At 38.5% G+C, this 18,142-nt stretch overlaps 1 protein-coding gene and 2 long non-coding RNA genes across 3 annotated transcripts; 1 reads left to right on the forward strand and 2 right to left on the reverse strand.

Moving 5' to 3' along the window:
* Window positions 1–1,443: 1,443 nt before the first annotated feature.
* On the reverse strand, window positions 1,444–4,239 carry LOC141400009 (uncharacterized). Its single transcript, XR_012412053.1, has 2 exons — window positions 3,837–4,239; window positions 1,444–3,749 (listed from the first exon to the last, which is right to left on the reverse strand). It is a non-coding gene; the product is annotated as an uncharacterized lncRNA (long non-coding RNA).
* A 6,812-nt stretch (window positions 4,240–11,051) lies between these two features.
* On the reverse strand, window positions 11,052–13,675 carry LOC141400004 (uncharacterized). Its single transcript, XR_012412052.1, has 2 exons — window positions 13,460–13,675; window positions 11,052–13,372 (listed from the first exon to the last, which is right to left on the reverse strand). It is a non-coding gene; the product is annotated as an uncharacterized lncRNA (long non-coding RNA).
* Window positions 13,676–14,141: 466 nt separating this feature from the next.
* On the forward strand, window positions 14,142–15,347 carry LOC141398213 (uncharacterized). The gene is made up of 2 exons (XM_073975449.1): window positions 14,142–14,319; window positions 14,974–15,347. The coding sequence occupies exons 1-2, from the start codon at window positions 14,142–14,144 to the stop codon at window positions 15,345–15,347; spliced, it is 552 nt and encodes a 183-aa protein (XP_073831550.1).
* Window positions 15,348–18,142: the final 2,795 nt, after the last annotated feature.

The raw sequence follows: 18,142 nt of genomic DNA on the forward strand, positions 1-18,142 counted from the left end.
GCCGAAGTGAAGAATGTGTCATTGAATAAGTGCCTTTTAAGTGGACCAGACATAAACAATTCCTTAATCTCAACAATTTTTAAATTTCGTGAAGCTCCAATAGCTGTTTGTGGCGACATAAAAGAGATGTTCCATCAAGTCAAAATCGCCAAAGAAGATCAAGATTGCCAAAGATTCCTTTGGAGAAATGGAGATAAAAATAAAAGAGTGGAAACTTATGTTATGCAAAGAATGATATTTGGAGCAACTTGTTCGCCAACTATAGCCCAATATGTGAAAAATATGAATGCCAATATGTTTGAGAAAGAGTCACCTCGTGCAGTTGAAGCAATTGTTAATCGCCATTATGTAGACGACTATGTCGACTGTTTCCAAACTGAAGAAGAAGCCGCGAAGGTGGTAAAAGACGTGGTAAGAATTCATAGTGTTGGAGGTTTCGAATTGAGAAATATTATTTCAAATTCCCAGAGGGTTATTCAAGCTTGTGGAGAATCGGCCAGCGGAGTCAACGATAGCGGTGAGTTTTTGAATAAAAATTGTGTTGAAAGGATTTTGGGCATACACTGGTTGCCAAATCCAGATGTTTTCTGCTTCCGTTTGAATTTACATAAAGTTGATAAATCCATTTTAGACTTTTCTAAGATTCCGACCAAACGTCAGTTGCTCTCTTTGAATATGTCAATCTATGACCCATTCGGATTTGTTTGCGAATTTATGGTTGCTTCAAAAATATTGATGCAAAAAGTATGGAAGTCGGGTATAGAGTGGGACGAAGAGTTGCCTAGCGATTTATATAGTAATTGGAAGTTATGGTTAGGTGAATTAAATATGTTGGAAGAATTTCGTATTCCAAGATGTTATCTTAAGGATTTTTCAAACAGAAAAGTTGATTTACATATATTCGCAGATGCAAGCGAAGAGGCAATGGCAACGGTAGCGTATTGGCGCGTGGTAAGTGAAGTTGGAATTAATGTTTCTTTTGTAATGGGAAAATCTGCTTGTGCTCCTACAAGATACCATACCATACCCAAGTTAGAACTGCAGGCGGCTGTTATGGGTGTCCGTATGAAAGATTTAATCTGTTATGCAACTAGGTTGGAGTGTAAAGGGGGAATGAGGCATACCAAGATGTCGCTGGTATACACTTGCCATTGAAGAAATTCGGCCTAGCTCAGTGGCCACTCCTGACCAGCCATAAACAAAAATATTGATTCATTATCAATTCACACATTCATAAAAGAAACGCTTATTTTAAAATTAAAAGATTTGTTGTTGCCGTTGTTTGTTTGGTACCCAAGGTGTTGGTTGGGTTACCTTGCCCTCCCAATGGATTTCTACACAAATCCCCAATGAGCCTCATCAATGATGATGACTCCCAAAATCTGTACCTTGGCTGGATAACCTCTACATTACCTTATGTTAACAAATTAGAACCTCATAATGTTAAATTTCAAAGCTTCAATTCATATTTATTTTATAACAATAAGTTATAACAGATATCAATAACGCTTAGGAATAATTATTATAATCGTTGTTTATTATCTAAAGGATAATATATTACTAAATTCATTAACGAGATTTAATTTTACTTCACTTCATGATACATACAAAATTCAAATTTAATTCTGTATGCCATTCCCATTTGTGCCACTGTGCACAAAAATATTCACTATATTGTTATATAAGTATAAACATGTTCAAGATTTGATATCAAATATAGTTATCACCAAGGTTAATGTAAATAAGTTATAATTTTTGTAGGTATTTGATTCAAAATATTCTTTAAAAACACCCTTTTTGGTTGCCATCTACTGTGCAATTTGCACTTCTACAATTAAAATGAAATAAACTGATCCCTGTCTCAACCTATTCGAGCTCGTATAGTCGACAGTTTCTGTCAATATGACAGTATTATTTAAAAAGGTATGAAATATCAATGGTAAACCAACTAGGTTGTTAACGATGTATATGAATAAAGTTAATTTATAATTCAACAAATGTATAATGTATGATATATAATGTAATGTATATATCATATGGCCGTATAAGAAATAATATGATAATCACGTTATTAAAAAAAAAAATGTGAAAGATTCTTAAGATTTGATAATCGTTATGGCAAATAATTTTAACAAAAAGCCTAAAACTCTGCTTCAGTTTATCACCGAAACAAGTTTGGAGACTTTTTATCCAATATCAGTGAAATGAAAACTTATTGCTAGATAAAGGGTATTAGTTTTTGATTGAAATGTATATTAAATATCAGAGTTAAATATAGGACCTTATTGTGCGGGCCATATGGAATTAGGATATGACCACAACAAAACTTAAGTCCTTTATCTTGTTAGTTTTCATTTCGACTTACGGTTTTGAATTGCTTTGAATTGTTAGCTGAAGACTATGGATTGATGATGAGGGTGTCTATGATGAGACTTGTCGATGTGATTATGATGCTATATGACTGTTAGTTTCTGCTTATTCCGGAAGGCGGAGTATGATGGTAATTATCTGGATGTCTGAGAATGCAGATGATGAGGTGAAAAGCTGTGTTAAAACACGATGTGATGAACTGGAAACTCCAACAAAAGTGGTGACATTTATCTCGAACTGAAATGGGCTCGATCGAATTCGCCACTGTTTACACGAACATGTGTTGTCTTCAGGTTGGTGTGTAGTTTGGTTGGATCGAATAAATAAATGTTGGTTGTTTTGATGGTGATGTTGGTTCTATGGCGATGGATGATGAAAACTTAGGCTATTGTATGGAGGTTTATCTTGCTGGTTTTATGGTGATTATGGAATGTGATGAGATGGTGTGGTGATTAGACGATTCGCACTTTATATCATAGTCATCTTTTCTGCACACTTTAGATACCGCAATAATGGCATGGCAAAGGTTTCACTGATGAAGTTGTTTTATCAGATAAAATGCACATCACTGGTTGATCACTTAAACAATTCAAGGTTGTACTGCCGTTGAGACCACAGACTGTCGCTGGTAGAAGGGGTGGTAAGATTTCGGTTAAATGAACATAAAAACACTTCGGGAACGTTAAAACTTTAATCCACTGGACACCGTCGGGTGATGTTTAATAAATTTTCTTCACTTTGTTTGAGCCGCTTGTCGGTTGATGGATTTGTATGGTCATATAAATGACTTCTGGTAGCACACAATCAGACACGTGTTAACCTGTGTTGCGTAATTTCCACATGCAGGGATCGAACTGAGACCAAGATTGGTTATGGTTGAGTACGATGGTCGATAATTTGCAGGCGGCGAACAAAGTGATAATTTGCGAACTAGTTATGCAATTATTTCTCCTTTTTATACGTCCCGAATGTCAACTTCTTTACACGTCTGCACCACACAGTGTTTCTTGTTCGTCAGGGCTGTTAATTGTTATGTGGTTTTGCTCAAAACGGACGAAAAATAAACTTCTTTCCAGGGCAACATGTTTATTGCAAATAAGTGTTGCAGCTGGTGGTGACCGAATGTGGCTAATTAAAGAATGTTCGTTGGTTGGGAATACAAAGTTGGCAGCATGTATTTCTCGGAGCCGATTTATTCTTGAATTTTTGCACAAGTGTCCCCAAGCAGGTGAATAAGTTTGTAGTTTCCAATTGGCGAGCAATGAACAATTGCAAAAAAATGATATTGCAATCCGGTCGCTGACAAGTGGTGCTCCACTGGCAACGTGTACCTAGATTAGATTACCACGCGGTCGGTACCGTTATCCAGTGGAAATTTCCTGAAAATTCGCGAAAATTTAATAAATTGCATTTCCACCAAAAATTACTTTTCGTTGCTGGAGACATATGTTGTTTCCTTTACTCACCGTATTGCTAAGGACAACTTGTGCACAAAAAAAAAAAGAAATAGGCAAGTTATAAAGTCTAATTCTACTTGGAATTTTTCCAAGTATGACTTTGATTTGCGAATTATGCAATAGTTAGAATGGGCCACTTCGGTGTATCTGCGATGGAAAATTTTTTGCAATGCAGCCTTCGTGCATGTCTTCGTTCTTCGTTGTCCATTTTTCGTTGAGTTCAGGGTTGACAACAAACAAAACTCGAATTTCAACGAAACTTGTCTTGAAACATATGATCAAAATACAACCCTGAATTAGGGTGATCATTTAGTGATGACGTGCCGTAACCGGGTGACATAACAAACCCGAACACGTTGGCGTAGGCCTGCCGAAGCCAACTGATTCGGGAAGTCAAGCCGAGTAATGAGCGTGGGGAAGAACTGCGACCCTGAGATATCTAAAACACAAACGCCGGGCATCTACTTCACCGGTACCATATGTTGCAAATCCTTTGCGTGATATGTCCCCACCTTCCTACCCTGTAAGTCTTCAATCTCATAGAGTGAATTACCCAGTTTCTGTGCAACTCTGCACTTAACGAATTTTCGACAAAGTTTGGAATTAATTTGGCGGGAAGCATCACTCAGTACGAAATTTCTTCGCAGTACTTCTTGACCCGGTTTAAAACTAACCTGACGAGATCGTATGTTGTACCGCGCCGCTGCCTTTTCATGCGAATCATGAAGTTTTTCTTTAATAGAACACCGAATTAAGTTTATCAAGTCGTGCTTCGGGATTACGTCCACAGTTCCGTCTTCTAAAACACCAAGTTCGTGCGATAACTTATAAGCGCTTCCCTGAGTGATCATATGGGTACCGAATAGAGCAAAGTACGGGGAACATCCGATCGACGTGTGCACCGTGGATCGAATCGAACACTCTATGGCAGATAAATATCTGTCCCAATCGGTCTGCTCTTCGGAAACGTAAGCTCTAATCGCCGCGATTATCGTCCGATTGACCCTCTCGGACGCATTCGCCTGTGGCGAATAAACCGCGTTACGAATTTGGGTACAACCGTATTTACTCAAAAACGAACTGAAATCTGAAGAAATGAACTGTTTCCCGTTGTCTGAGTGCACTGTTTGTGGTACCCCGAACTTGTGAAAAACTTCGGCTTCTAAAAATTTCATAACATTTTTCGAATTAGCTTTGGCTAGCGGCTTTAAAAGAACGAATTTCGTTAAATGATCTAGTACAATGAGTACGTAAGTGTTACCGGATTTGGATCTCGGAAAAGGTCCTATAAAATCAATAAAGATTTTCTGAAATGGTCTGTGCGTAATGGTTTCGTTTCCCATCTTCGGCCGTAAAATTTTATTAGGAGCCTTTGTCTCCTTACACAAAATACAGTGATTGATAACATCTCGAATTTGTTTGGCCATTTTGGGCCAATAAAAATATTGCCTAAGAGCTGCTAAAGTCCGTCCAATACCGCAATGATTATTTACAGACGACGCGTGTGTATTCTCTATAAGTGATTGTGTCAAACCTGATGGAACCCAAAGTTTCCATATAAAATTTTCTTGATGTGGTGTTCCATCGGAAGGAACAGTTTTCTTATACACAAAACCATCGGAAATTTTCAAGTCCGGAAGACTTTCTTGATTCTCTTTAACCATATCTACCAGCTGCGTGTATTCCTCGCTCTTAAATTCGGCCGACTCTAAATCAATCAACGGTTTCTCATCAACAAACATATTAATTTCGTCAGCATGCAGTCGTGATAGTGTGTCAGCAACGATGTCTGAGACCCTTTGCGATGCTGAATATCGAAATTAAATGCTTGGAGCTTTAGACTCCACCTCGCCAACCGACCACTGAGGTCCTTCTGTCCCATTAACCACTTCAAAGCACTATGGTCCGTTACTACCGTAAAAGGCATAAGCTCTATAAAGGGTCGGAACTTCTTTATAGCACTAATAACGGCCAAGCACTCCCGCTCAGTGACGCTGTAGTTCCGTTCAGCCTTGGACAACTGAGCGGAATGAAAGGCAATGGGACGTTCCAGACCTGCAGCGTCTAGCTGGTACAAAACCGCGCCGATGCCGAGGTTGGATGCGTCGCATTGGACGTAGAATCTTTTGTCGAAAACCGGATGACTAAGGACGGGACTAGTAGTCAAAGCTACTTTAAGTCTATTAAAAGCTTCTATGGCTGAATCATCGAATGAGAAAGTCTTGCCTTTCTTCAAGGTGTTTGTGATTGGAGCTGTTATTTCCGCATAATTTCGTATAAAACGCCTAAACCACGATGCCATACCGAGAAAACGGCGAACCTCACGAGTGTTCTTTGGAATAGCAATATCGGTTATTGAATTGATTTTTGTTGGATCCGGTTTCAGCTTTCCCTCACCTACGATATACCCCAGGTATCTTAATTCTCGACGGCAAAATTTCGACTTACTCAGGTTAATGGTCAGATTCGCCCCAGACAATAGTTCACCTACCTTGCGAAGGAGTACGACATGCGATTCAAAATCTGGCGAAACTACCAACAGGTCGTCAAGGTATACGAAGACTTTATTCCTCAGTTCCGGTGAGATCACTTTATCCATTAACCGACATAACCGTTGGGCTGCGTTGCACAACCCAAACGGCATGACGGTGAATTGATAATGTGGTCTCCCCGGTACTGTGAACGCGGTCTTCGGACGGCTTTCTATCGCTAGGGGAACCTGCCAAAATGCATCCTTAAGGTCGATGCTGGAGATATAATAAGTATCCTGGAGCCTGCCGAGTAAAGCATCTATAAAAGGCAAGGGGTACGCGTCTTTTACGGTTACCTCGTTAAGCTTGCGCGCGTCTAAGCACAACCTGTTCTTCTCCCCTCTACGAACTAGGGTAACCGGGGAATTCCAGGGGCTGGTACTAGTCTCAATAACACCCAAACTTAGCATCCTATCCAGTTCCTGGTATATTAAGGACTCCACTGCCGGAGACACTGGGTAGTGGCGCTGCTTGACAGGAACCGCGTCACCCGTATCAATAATGTGTTCTTCGAGGCTTGTCTTTCCCAGACCATATTTACCGAAATCTCTAAAACTTTCTTTGGCTCTTTCAAGAGCTTCGAGTTGGTCTGGAGACAAAATATGCATATCTGAATCTACAACATTATGACTGAGCTCAATGCTACTGATAAGGTTTGGCGCTATACGAAAGGTTTTCCAAAAATCGACACCGCAGTACATCGCGTTTTCTAAACCAGGAATCAAATAAACGTCCATTGTATTTGTTTGACCATCAAAAGATAGTTCAACTCTAACTTTTCCTTCACAATGGATACGCTGACCACTAGCTGTGCCGACGCTGCATTTATGAACCGGAGAAATACTCAATTTCAAATCTTCAACGAGGGAAAAACAATCTTTGCCGAGACAGGTGACGGTGGCACCGCTGTCGAACAAAGCTAAAACTGAAATGCCGTTTACCAAAACTTCTCGAAACGGTCTAGGATCGGTGGTCTTCAAATCAGAAAAATATGCAGAAGAAACAGACAATCGTTTTAAACGTCTAAGCCGATATCGTACTCTGGCTCTCAAAATCTTTTTGGAAACATAAGGTTTAACAGTAATCTCGGAATTAAAGATTCTTTCACGTGCCTTCAAGTAATTTGTCAAGCGGATATGGAACGGAAGTGTCAAGTCTGGTTTGGATATAGAAGGATTACTGGAAAGTCTGGGTACAGTCTGTTGGAAAAATCATTTTGACCCGTAGAGGTGGCAATATCATGAGTGCATAGTCAGTCCACAGTTTGAGTGGATACTGATTCGGCTTTGGAAAAGTTAGAGGAATGATTCTGCTGCTTGCAGTTATTACATTGAGGAGATATTACGCCTGGTGAACCGCAACGGAAACAAAAAGTTGCACGCTGGGAACTATTGCATCGCTTGAAAGTGTGTCCTTTGTCACCGCAGTTCCAACAACGTGACTGATCAGTCTTGGAGGCCCCAGTTGCTTTTGACCGAAGCCTCAACTCTTCAACGTCATGAACTATTTCATCGAAACCATCTTCACTAATCTCATTCACCATACGAGTGGGTGGACTTGTCCTAAATCTTGATGAAGATTCTCTTTCGAGAAACTCTTCGGATTTCCTGACTTCATTTCTAAATTGTTCCACGGAGTAAAATGTTCCACTAAATGTCAAATGAGCAAGACTGGGTTTCAATCCAGCTTTGAGGATGTCAATGACCTCGAAATCCTTCAAAGGTTCCCTCAACTGAGTGCGCAGGTTATTAATTGCATCGATATATTGTGTAGCAGATTCATTCCTACCCTGCTTCCTATCCATAATCTGCCGCATCACATCTAAGTTGGATTGAAAACGCTGAAATTCATGGACTATGCTGATCTTAAGACTTTCCCAGTTCATGTGTGGATACTGTCGGATCTTTCCCCAATACCATTGGCAAGGACGGCCTTCTAACAAGTGGTGAAATTCGTCGACCAACTCCTGTTCTGAACAACCATAACTTCTCCGAAGTCGTTCTACACGGAAAATAAAATCTTCGACATTCGGTGTCTTTGGAGTAGCATCAAACTTAATGCCCCACTTACTGAGATATGGATGTCTGGGTCTACAAAAATCTTCCCTATAACGATTTGGAACTTCATTGTTGCGACTAACCGAAGCTGAATGTCCTGTATCAGTTCGTAAAGGTGGCAAATCTCGAGGCCAATCAATACTCGGAGAATGTAATTCACGCCTACCATTTGGATTCCCTGGAGGGACTGTTTTAGAAAAAGCTTCTTTCACTGCAGCAGCAATTGCTGTCTGCATTTCCTTTTTCATGGTCTCAACCATTGATGCCTGGGTGGCCTCTAAAGCGGACTGAACAACGTCAAGAACCCCTGTGCTACTATGTCTATCAACTTGATCTTCATCATTACCTCGAATGGTCAACGGACTAAACGAAGGCCTAGTAATTGTACTGGGTTGCTCATTCAATTGCGCCAGAGTAGCTGGACTTGCCAATTCATTTGGTGTCGGCGAATCGTTGCCATCAGCGCTAACAGGGATACCAGATTCAGTACCTTGTTCTGTTCCAGCAGCTTCTCCTACTGCTTGGCTTGTCGACCTGGTAATAATGCCGTAAGTTTTTGGCTTGGCCCCTGTAGCAGGCTGCATGATGTCCAAATCAAGATGAAATCTCCACAATGATCAACAAAAATTTCCAAAAAAGTTAGTGTACTAATCAGTTCGACTAGAAATCTGAATAAAAAGCACGAGAAATCAAAATTCAATAGTATGCCTTCTCCAATGATCAACAGGTTATCCAAAAGGTAGGTATGATACAATAAATTCAACGAAATACCAAAGATATATGGACGAGACAGTCAATCACGTTCACTGCCTAACGGTTCAGAACGTCCAATATTTGAAATTCTCATACGCAACAAAACTCGATCCGAATACTGAATGGTTCCAACAGGTCAGGTATTTCGAAAAGAATCGAACCAAAAGCAATAAATTCTGCAAAGTTTCTCCAATTCAGAACAAATGCTCAGAAATTGTGTAAAACAGGATATATCGAGGCAACAAATTATTTTCTCTAGGCTGTGGTAGATCAGTATGAATGTTTGTAAGTCCGGGTAAAATTAGTTCGGATAATATTCGAACAAAAAAAAAAAGGTCTTGCTGGTAAAAGGAAAATAGAACTTCGATAGGCTCTTCAGTTCTCTTCGCCTACCCCTATTGTTCTATGGAGTAGACTGTTCAAACGTAGGAGTGGTTGTTGCCGGTTAGAATTTCCTCCAAGAGTTTCTCGAGGTCTCTTCAGTGTATCCTTAGTTAAGCATAGAACGGCTTTATAAAGATACACTGGGAAATCGACACCCAGACAACACTCAGTCCTACGGAAAATGCTCCAACTCAAGGTTGAGCGCTGCCGTCCGAAGGCTCTCCAGACTAACCGCCCCTACAACCTTAAGGTACTTTAGTTGACCTCGAGTCAAACTGAAGACCAGTCTTCGGGTACAGCTAGTCCAGTTCTGTGTAGAAAATTTCAAGCAAAGTGTATAGTAAAATAGCCAAGGCCCTTTACTATCAAAAGGTTCCGAGAAATCCAAAAAGAAAATCTCACACTCGACTAAAATCTGAAAGTTTCACCAGTGCTATATACAATTCTCAAACCGAAAACAGAAATAAAATGTTGTGCCAAAAGAATTCGTTAGTGCAGGTGCCAAAAAAAAACTGGGTAACTCACTATGTCTTAAATGTGCCAACAATCGAATCAATATCAATAATTTTATTGTCAATAATTTCCAGAAAAATTTCCAATAATTTCAGGTCAAAGTTATTTCATAAAATGTATAAGGTAATTGGTAGAAGGTTAAGGTATCAGCCAAGATAAGAAGAATAATCAACAACAACAAACAATCTTCATCATCTTTCAAAAGTGTGGTCAGAATTTTCCCCAAAAATTTCAATTCTAATAAACCAATATATTAAAGCATCTATAATATAGCAAATTATGCAATCGATCATAAAAAATCAACTGCAGATGACAATATATTATAAAGCTTTAAAGAAAGTCGAAGTATGAATTCAATAACGTAGGAGTTTTGTCACAAAATTGCAGCTTGACATAAACTCAGGCTTGCAAGACGACTAAAAACTCTTTTCCTTTAAGTTGACATTTAAGAAATAATGTTAATATTTAACTGACCTTAAGTCGCAATTGGGATGTTGTAATAGAACAACAACTCAAGACATACTGAAAACCAATCAAACAAAAATTCATACACCTAATGCTTAAGAACAATTCCCATTGATGGGAGTTGAACCTAAGACATTGGCTTATACGTTGGGCGCCATTGTTATGTAACTAGGTTGGAGTGTAAAGGGGGAATGAGGCATACCAAGATGTCGCTGGTATACACTTGCCATTGAAGAAATTCGGCCTAGCTCAGTGGCCATTCCTGACCAGCCATAAACAAAAATATTGATTCATTATCAATTCACACATTCATAAAAGAAACGCTTATTTTAAAATTAAAAGATTTGTTGTTGCCGTTGTTTGTTTGGTACCCAAGGTGTTGGTTGGGTTACCTTGCCCTCCCAATGGATTTCTACACAAATCCCCAATGAGCCTCATCAATGATGATGACTCCCAAAATCTGTACCTTGGCTGGATAACCTCTACATTACCTTATGTTAACAAATTAGAACCTCATAATGTTAAATTTCAAAGCTTCAATTCATATTTATTTTATAACAATAAGTTATAACAGATATCAATAACGCTTAGGAATAATTATTATAATCGTTGTTTATTATCTAAAGGATAATATATTACTAAATTCATTAACGAGATTTAATTTTACTTCACTTCATGATACATACAAAATTCAAATTTAATTCTGTATGCCATTCCCATTTGTGCCACTGTGCACAAAAATATTCACTATATTGTTATATAAGTATAAACATGTTCAAGATTTGATATCAAATATAGTTATCACCAAGGTTAATGTAAATAAGTTATAATTTTTGTAGGTATTTGATTCAAAATATTCTTTAAAAACACCCTTTTTGGTTGCCATCTACTGTGCAATTTGCACTTCTACAATTAAAATGAAATAAACTGATCCCTGTCTCAACCTATTCGAGCTCGTATAGTCGACAGTTTCTGTCAATATGACAGTATTATTTAAAAAGGTATGAAATATCAATGGTAAACCAACTAGGTTGTTAACGATGTATATGAATAAAGTTAATTTATAATTCAACAAATGTATAATGTATGATATATAATGTATATATCATATGGCCGTATAAGAAATAATATGATAATCACGTTATTAAAAAAAAAAAATGTGAAAGATTCTTAAGATTTGATAATCGTTATGGCAAATAATTTTAACAAAAAGCCTAAAACTCTGCTTCAGTTTATCACCGAAACAAGTTTGGAGACTTTTTATCCAATATCAGTGAAATGAAAACTTATTGCTAGATAAAGGGTATTAGTTTTTGATTGAAATGTATATTAAATATCAGAGTTAAATATAGGACCTTATTGTGCGGGCCATATGGAATTAGGATATGACCACAACAAAACTTAAGTCCTTTATCTTGTTAGTTTTCATTTCGACTTACGGTTTTGAATTGCTTTGAATTGTTAGCTGAAGACTATGGATTGATGATGAGGGTGTCTATGATGAGACTTGTCGATGTGATTATGATGCTATATGACTGTTAGTTTCTGCTTATTCCGGAAGGCGGAGTATGATGGTAATTATCTGGATGTCTGAGAATGCAGATGATGAGGTGAAAAGCTGTGTTAAAACACGATGTGATGAACTGGAAACTCCAACAAAAGTGGTGACATTTATCTCGAACTGAAATGGGCTCGATCGAATTCGCCACTGTTTACACGAACATGTGTTGTCTTCAGGTTGGTGTGTAGTTTGGTTGGATCGAATAAATAAATGTTGGTTGTTTTGATGGTGATGTTGGTTCTATGGCGATGGATGATGAAAACTTAGGCTATTGTATGGAGGTTTATCTTGCTGGTTTTATGGTGATTATGGAATGTGATGAGATGGTGTGGTGATTAGACGATTCGCACTTTATATCATAGTCATCTTTTCTGCACACTTTAGATACCGCAATAATGGCATGGCAAAGGTTTCACTGATGAAGTTGTTTTATCAGATAAAATGCACATCACTGGTTGATCACTTAAACAATTCAAGGTTGTACTGCCGTTGAGACCACAGACTGTCGCTGGTAGAAGGGGTGGTAAGATTTCGGTTAAATGAACATAAAAACACTTCGGGAACGTTAAAACTTTAATCCACTGGACACCGTCGGGTGATGTTTAATAAATTTTCTTCACTTTGTTTGAGCCGCTTGTCGGTTGATGGATTTGTATGGTCATATAAATGACTTCTGGTAGCACACAATCAGACACGTGTTAACCTGTGTTGCGTAATTTCCACATGCAGGGATCGAACTGAGACCAAGATTGGTTATGGTTGAGTACGATGGTCGATAATTTGCAGGCGGCGAACAAAGTGATAATTTGCGAACTAGTTATGCAATTATTTCTCCTTTTTATACGTCCCGAATGTCAACTTCTTTACACGTCTGCACCACACAGTGTTTCTTGTTCGTCAGGGCTGTTAATTGTTATGTGGTTTTGCTCAAAACGGACGAAAAATAAACTTCTTTCCAGGGCAAAATGTTTATTGCAAATAAGTGTTGCAGCTGGTGGTGACCGAATGTGGCTAATTAAAGAATGTTCGTTGGTTGGGAATACAAAGTTGGCAGCATGTATTTCTCGGAGCCGATTTAGTGTTGTCGCTAAAATTATTCTTGAATTTTTGCACAAGTGTCCCCAAGCAGGTGCAAAAGTTTGTAGTTTCCAATTGGCGAGCAATGAACAATTGCAAAAAAATGATATTGCAATCCGGTCGCTGACAAGTGGTGCTCCACTGGCAACGTGTACCTAGATCCAGATTACCACGCGGTCGGTACCGTTATCCAGTGGAAATTTCCTGAAAATTCGCGAAAATTTAATAAATTGCATTTCCACCAAAAATTACTTTTCGTTGCTGGAGACATATGTTGTTTCCTTTACTCACCGTATTGCTAAGGACAACTTGTGCACAAAAAAAAAAAAAAGAAATAGGCAAGTTATAAAGTCTAATTCTACTTGGAATTTTTCCAAGTATGACTTTGATTTGCGAATTATGCAATAGTTAGAATGGGCCACTTCGGTGTATCTGCGATGGAAAATTTTTTGCAATGCAGCCTTCGTGCATGTCTTCGTTCTTCGTTGTCCATTTTTCGTTGAGTTCAGGGTTGACAACAAACAAAACTCGAATTTCAACGAAACTTGTCTTGAAACATATGATCAAAATACAACCCTGAATTAGGGTGATCATTTAGTGATGACGTGCCGTAACCGGGTGACATATTCATTCGGATCACCGTAAATATAAGCAATATGTGGCCACACAAGAAATCCTCGAGAGCAGTGGGATACATAATTGGAATTGGTGTCCTGGTATTCTCAATCCGGCCGATGAGGCAACAAGAGCCAAATTTCCCGTAAGGTATGAGGTGGACGGACGGTGGAAAAATGGACCAGAATTTTTACGTCTTCCCGAATCACAATGGCCTTCAGCAAATAATATTGAAAACTTTTTGGATGCCAGCGACTCTGAGCTGAGATCAAAACATGTCGTGCTCGTGGCTCGTCAGTGTGATTCGGTGGTTCCAGATATAACTCGATTTTCAAAATATCGTCGATATAGACGCACCATGGCTTGGATGCATCGTTACATACAAAATTTTTGTCGCAAATTCAAAAAAGTTGAACTATTAAAGGGTGAACTTTCGGCAGAAGAAGAAGCATGGGCCGAACAATATTTATGCCGAAATGTACAAATGGAAGTATTTGCTGACGAAATTGCCGATATTGGTCTACATGGTCATGTGAGTAAGGACAGCAAATTGAAGATGTTGAATCCTGTCATCGGTCCAGATAAATTATTGAGGGTATCTGGTCGTATTGAGAATGCTCCATGTCTGCCGAACCATTCCAAAAATCCGATCATCCTTCCGAATCAATACCCTTTCACAAGTCTACTTGTTGAATCGTATCATCTCAAATTTTGCCACATAAATAAGTCGACAGTCATCGCTGAAGTTCATTTGAAATTTTGGGTGCCATCTCTCCGTCGTTTACTCAACAGCATACAATCAAGATGTCAAGTTTGCCGAATTCGAAGGTCGAAGCCATGCCAGCCTCAAATGGGTCTTTTGCCAATAGACCGAGTAACGCCATATGTCCGTCCATTCACTTACACTGGCCTGGATTACTTCGGACCAGTGACTGTCACTATTCGACGCCAGAGAGAGAAGAGATGGGTTGCCTTGTTCACCTGCTTAACTGTCCGGGCTATCCACTTGGAGATAGCCGCCGATCTTTCCAGTGATGCCTGTTTATTATGCATAAGGAATTTTATCAATCGTAGAGGTGCGCCTTTGGTAATCCGAAGTGACAACGGCACTAATTTCGTTGGGATCGAGAAGGAGTTAAATGGTGAGAAAGGTTTTATTGACAATAATGTTATGACTTCGTCCCTTTCAGCATTGGGTATCCAATGGAAGTTTAATACTCCTGCAAATCCAAGTGAAGGTGGTGCATGGGAAAGGCTTGTCCAATCTGTCAAGAAGTCACTGAATGCGATGTTAAGAGAACATTCACCGAGATTCGAGACACTCCAATCGTTTTTAATTGAGGCCGAGAACATGATTAATTCCAGGCCGTTGACTCATTTGGCTGTGAGCCCGGAAGATCCTGATCCATTGACGCCAAACCACTTTTTGCTTGGATGTGCCAACTCCACGCAGACACCAGCACCATTTGAACCCCGTTTGATGTCCCTTCGCAAGCAATGGCGAATTGTAAAGAATTTAAAAAAATTGTATGTGGCACCAATGGGTTCGAGAATATCTGCCTGATTTAACTCGTCGAACGAAGTGGTGTCTGCCGACTCATCCTCTCAACGTTGGAACGCTTGTTTTTATTTGTGATGCTGACCTCCCCCGATCTCAATGGAAACGTGGTCGAATTGTGGAACTATTCCATGGCAAAGATGGTGTTGCGCGATCCGCCAAAGTCAATACTAGCTCTGGGATTTATAGAAGGCCTATTTCCAAACTTGCCGTTTTGGATGTTGATGAAGATTCTGGTGAAGCCTCCCCCTCTGGGTCAGTTCACGGGGGCGGGGATGTCGGTGATGGTCACCTTAGAATTGGCAACGCATCCTGAAGTTCGAAAACGTCCAGTGAATAATATTTTGTCCTGTGAACAATAATTTTTATTGCAGTTTGTTTTTATTGTCTATGTAAATGTAAATGTAATTGTTAGCAACATTTTTCAAATCTATAAAAGGCCCTTCAGGCGTTGATTCTGCCCTTTTTTGCTGGACAACTAAAACATGTAAGATCATTTTAACAACTTGTAATTTTAATTTTATAAACTTAATTTATTTCTATAGCGAATAAACACCACACATTTTAATATCAAATTTAAGCCACATTGGATTTGTTTTTACTTGGTCGTCGCCTTTGTTTGTATTACTGCCGTTTGATGTTAGATGGTTTGTTCGGGTTGTCAGCCTATAGCAAAAAGGTAGCCTTTTAGTGTCAAAGCCGACATTATTTTACTTGATGACATTCTTTTAATTTGATGCCGGATGAGACACGACAAAATGGTTTGGATCTTTTTGGGGCAACGGTCTGGACTTATATTCCATCAAAATATTTGATTCTATTCAAGCTTGAGGGCAAGTGATTGTACATGTCATCTTTTTAGCACCAGCACCCATTTTTTCCAAGACTGCGACCCCAAAAGTTCCAAATCGTGTACATTACTCTCTCTAGGAACAACAATCGCAGACATGGGTTGCTCCAGATTGGGTCCTTGTATATTTGTGAACCGCTTTATACAGTATGCACCTTTTTGATCTGTCCATACCTGAAAACGGGGAACGCTTTAGTTACAGTACTTGCTTGGGCGTTACCGTGAGAGCCATCCCAATCACCATCTAGTAGGTTGGCCCGACACACTAGGTCCATCAAGAATGATCTTCACTTTGTAGAGAGGAAAGCCCAACGATACAGGAGAGAACCCCTTGCTCAACAAGCATTTCAAGTAGGTTTGTATAGCTTTCACATAGTCGCAGTTTCTAATGTAAACAAATATAATGTGAATAAAGTCCACCACAAACCAGAGTAGTTCTTGCTCAACTATACTCGGGATATTGCAGTCGTCTAAATTCTTATAGGGCAAATGTTGATAGCACCATGCATAGCACTCTTCGTCTTTTAAAGGTGCGATGCCAAACCTAATCATTTAACTTCAGTGGATAGTTACATCCCATTCTTGGAACTGAAGTTAGACCCAATTTTGTACCAAATTCTGAAAGAATTCAGAGATTCAGACCGAATTCGTAAAGAACTCTGAAAAAATGTTAGCGGTAAATGTCCTAATATTTGTTTTTGTCGAAAACATATTGCGATTAAAAATATAAAGAAACTCTTATCACAATAAGGTAGAATCTATTCCATTTCCAATATTTCAACCATCTTTGATGGTCATCCTCAGGGATTGGCTTTCAAAAACAAGAACATTTGTTTTATGCAACTATAAACAATATGGTAGAAATTTATAATAACAATGATATTTCTTTCTTTTTATAAGAATAAAAACAAAAAAATTGTAATTCTTAAGTTGACCTCAAGCCAAAATTAAAACCAAAGAAAAAAGCGTCCAAAGGTCAACAATAACCTCAAAACATAAAAAATGTCTAATTATTTTTTGTCGCTTTCAACCTTAAATACAATTAATTATCATTACAGATACAAAATATTCGTATTTTTTAAAATAAATGACCACACTTAAATTTTTTTGTTCAACTCACTTTGATTTCGGTAGTGAGAAATTTCAGCACAAATTTGCCTCTTTTTCTCACTTTTTTTACATTTGTAATAGCTAATTTTTTCACGAACGTGAGTTTTGCTTACCCTCTTGTTGTTTATAATAAGGGAAGAGTGAGAACATAACAGCACTCACGGCGATATGATGTTTATAATAGGGGAGGAGGCGAGAAAGAGAAAACTCACGGTGAGATGCCGTTCATAATTGGGCTGGAAATAATTTTGACAACTGACAACTCCACTCAACGATAATTGCTATCGATAATCGACCTCTAATAATGAGTCTGCTTAATATACTCTCAATTTTTAAAATGGCAATAACTATAAACTTTTAAACTATTTATTCTGGTAAAATACAATACTTGTGTAGTCTTTGGCCGGATCTACATCCTCATATAAAAATATGGAACAAAATCTTGCAATTAACTCGCAAAAATTGTCTTCAAAAGATGTTATTTGGTTTGATTCACAACGCCGCGCATAACATGAGTATTTCATGGTCTATACATAAATTAGTATATGATAATACTAATTTCATTTTCTTCAATTCTTTATACTCAACACTCTCTACTCTGGGGACGGGCTTTGGTGGAGTTCGCAGCAAAGAAAAGTTTTTTATTTTTTTTTGTTTTGCAGCACTAGCATGCAATAGTTTTCGTTCCTTATGCCATGTTTGCAGCGACATAAAGCAAATTAATACATTGTGGAGTCGCCAGTTATCTATGAAGAAATAATATATACATTTTTTGTACGAGGGAAATCAATTTACTTTACAATTAAATTCGTAATGAACATTATGTAATTAATATTGATAT

This window comes from Musca autumnalis, unplaced genomic scaffold, assembly GCF_047663935.1.
Source record: "Musca autumnalis isolate F117 unplaced genomic scaffold, ASM4766393v1 scaffold_3, whole genome shotgun sequence".
Lineage (NCBI taxonomy): Eukaryota > Metazoa > Arthropoda > Insecta > Diptera > Muscidae > Musca > Musca autumnalis.

Bases quoted from the DNA above. Each gene is read 5' to 3' on its own strand.
- LOC141398213 (XM_073975449.1), top strand. From the start codon at position 14,142: ATGGCTTGGATGCATCGTTACATACAAAATTTTTGTCGCAAATTCAAA. The intron at 14,320-14,973 runs GTAAGGACAGCA...CGTCCCTTTCAG, and splicing joins TGGTCTACATGGTCATGTGA to CATTGGGTATCCAATGGAAG.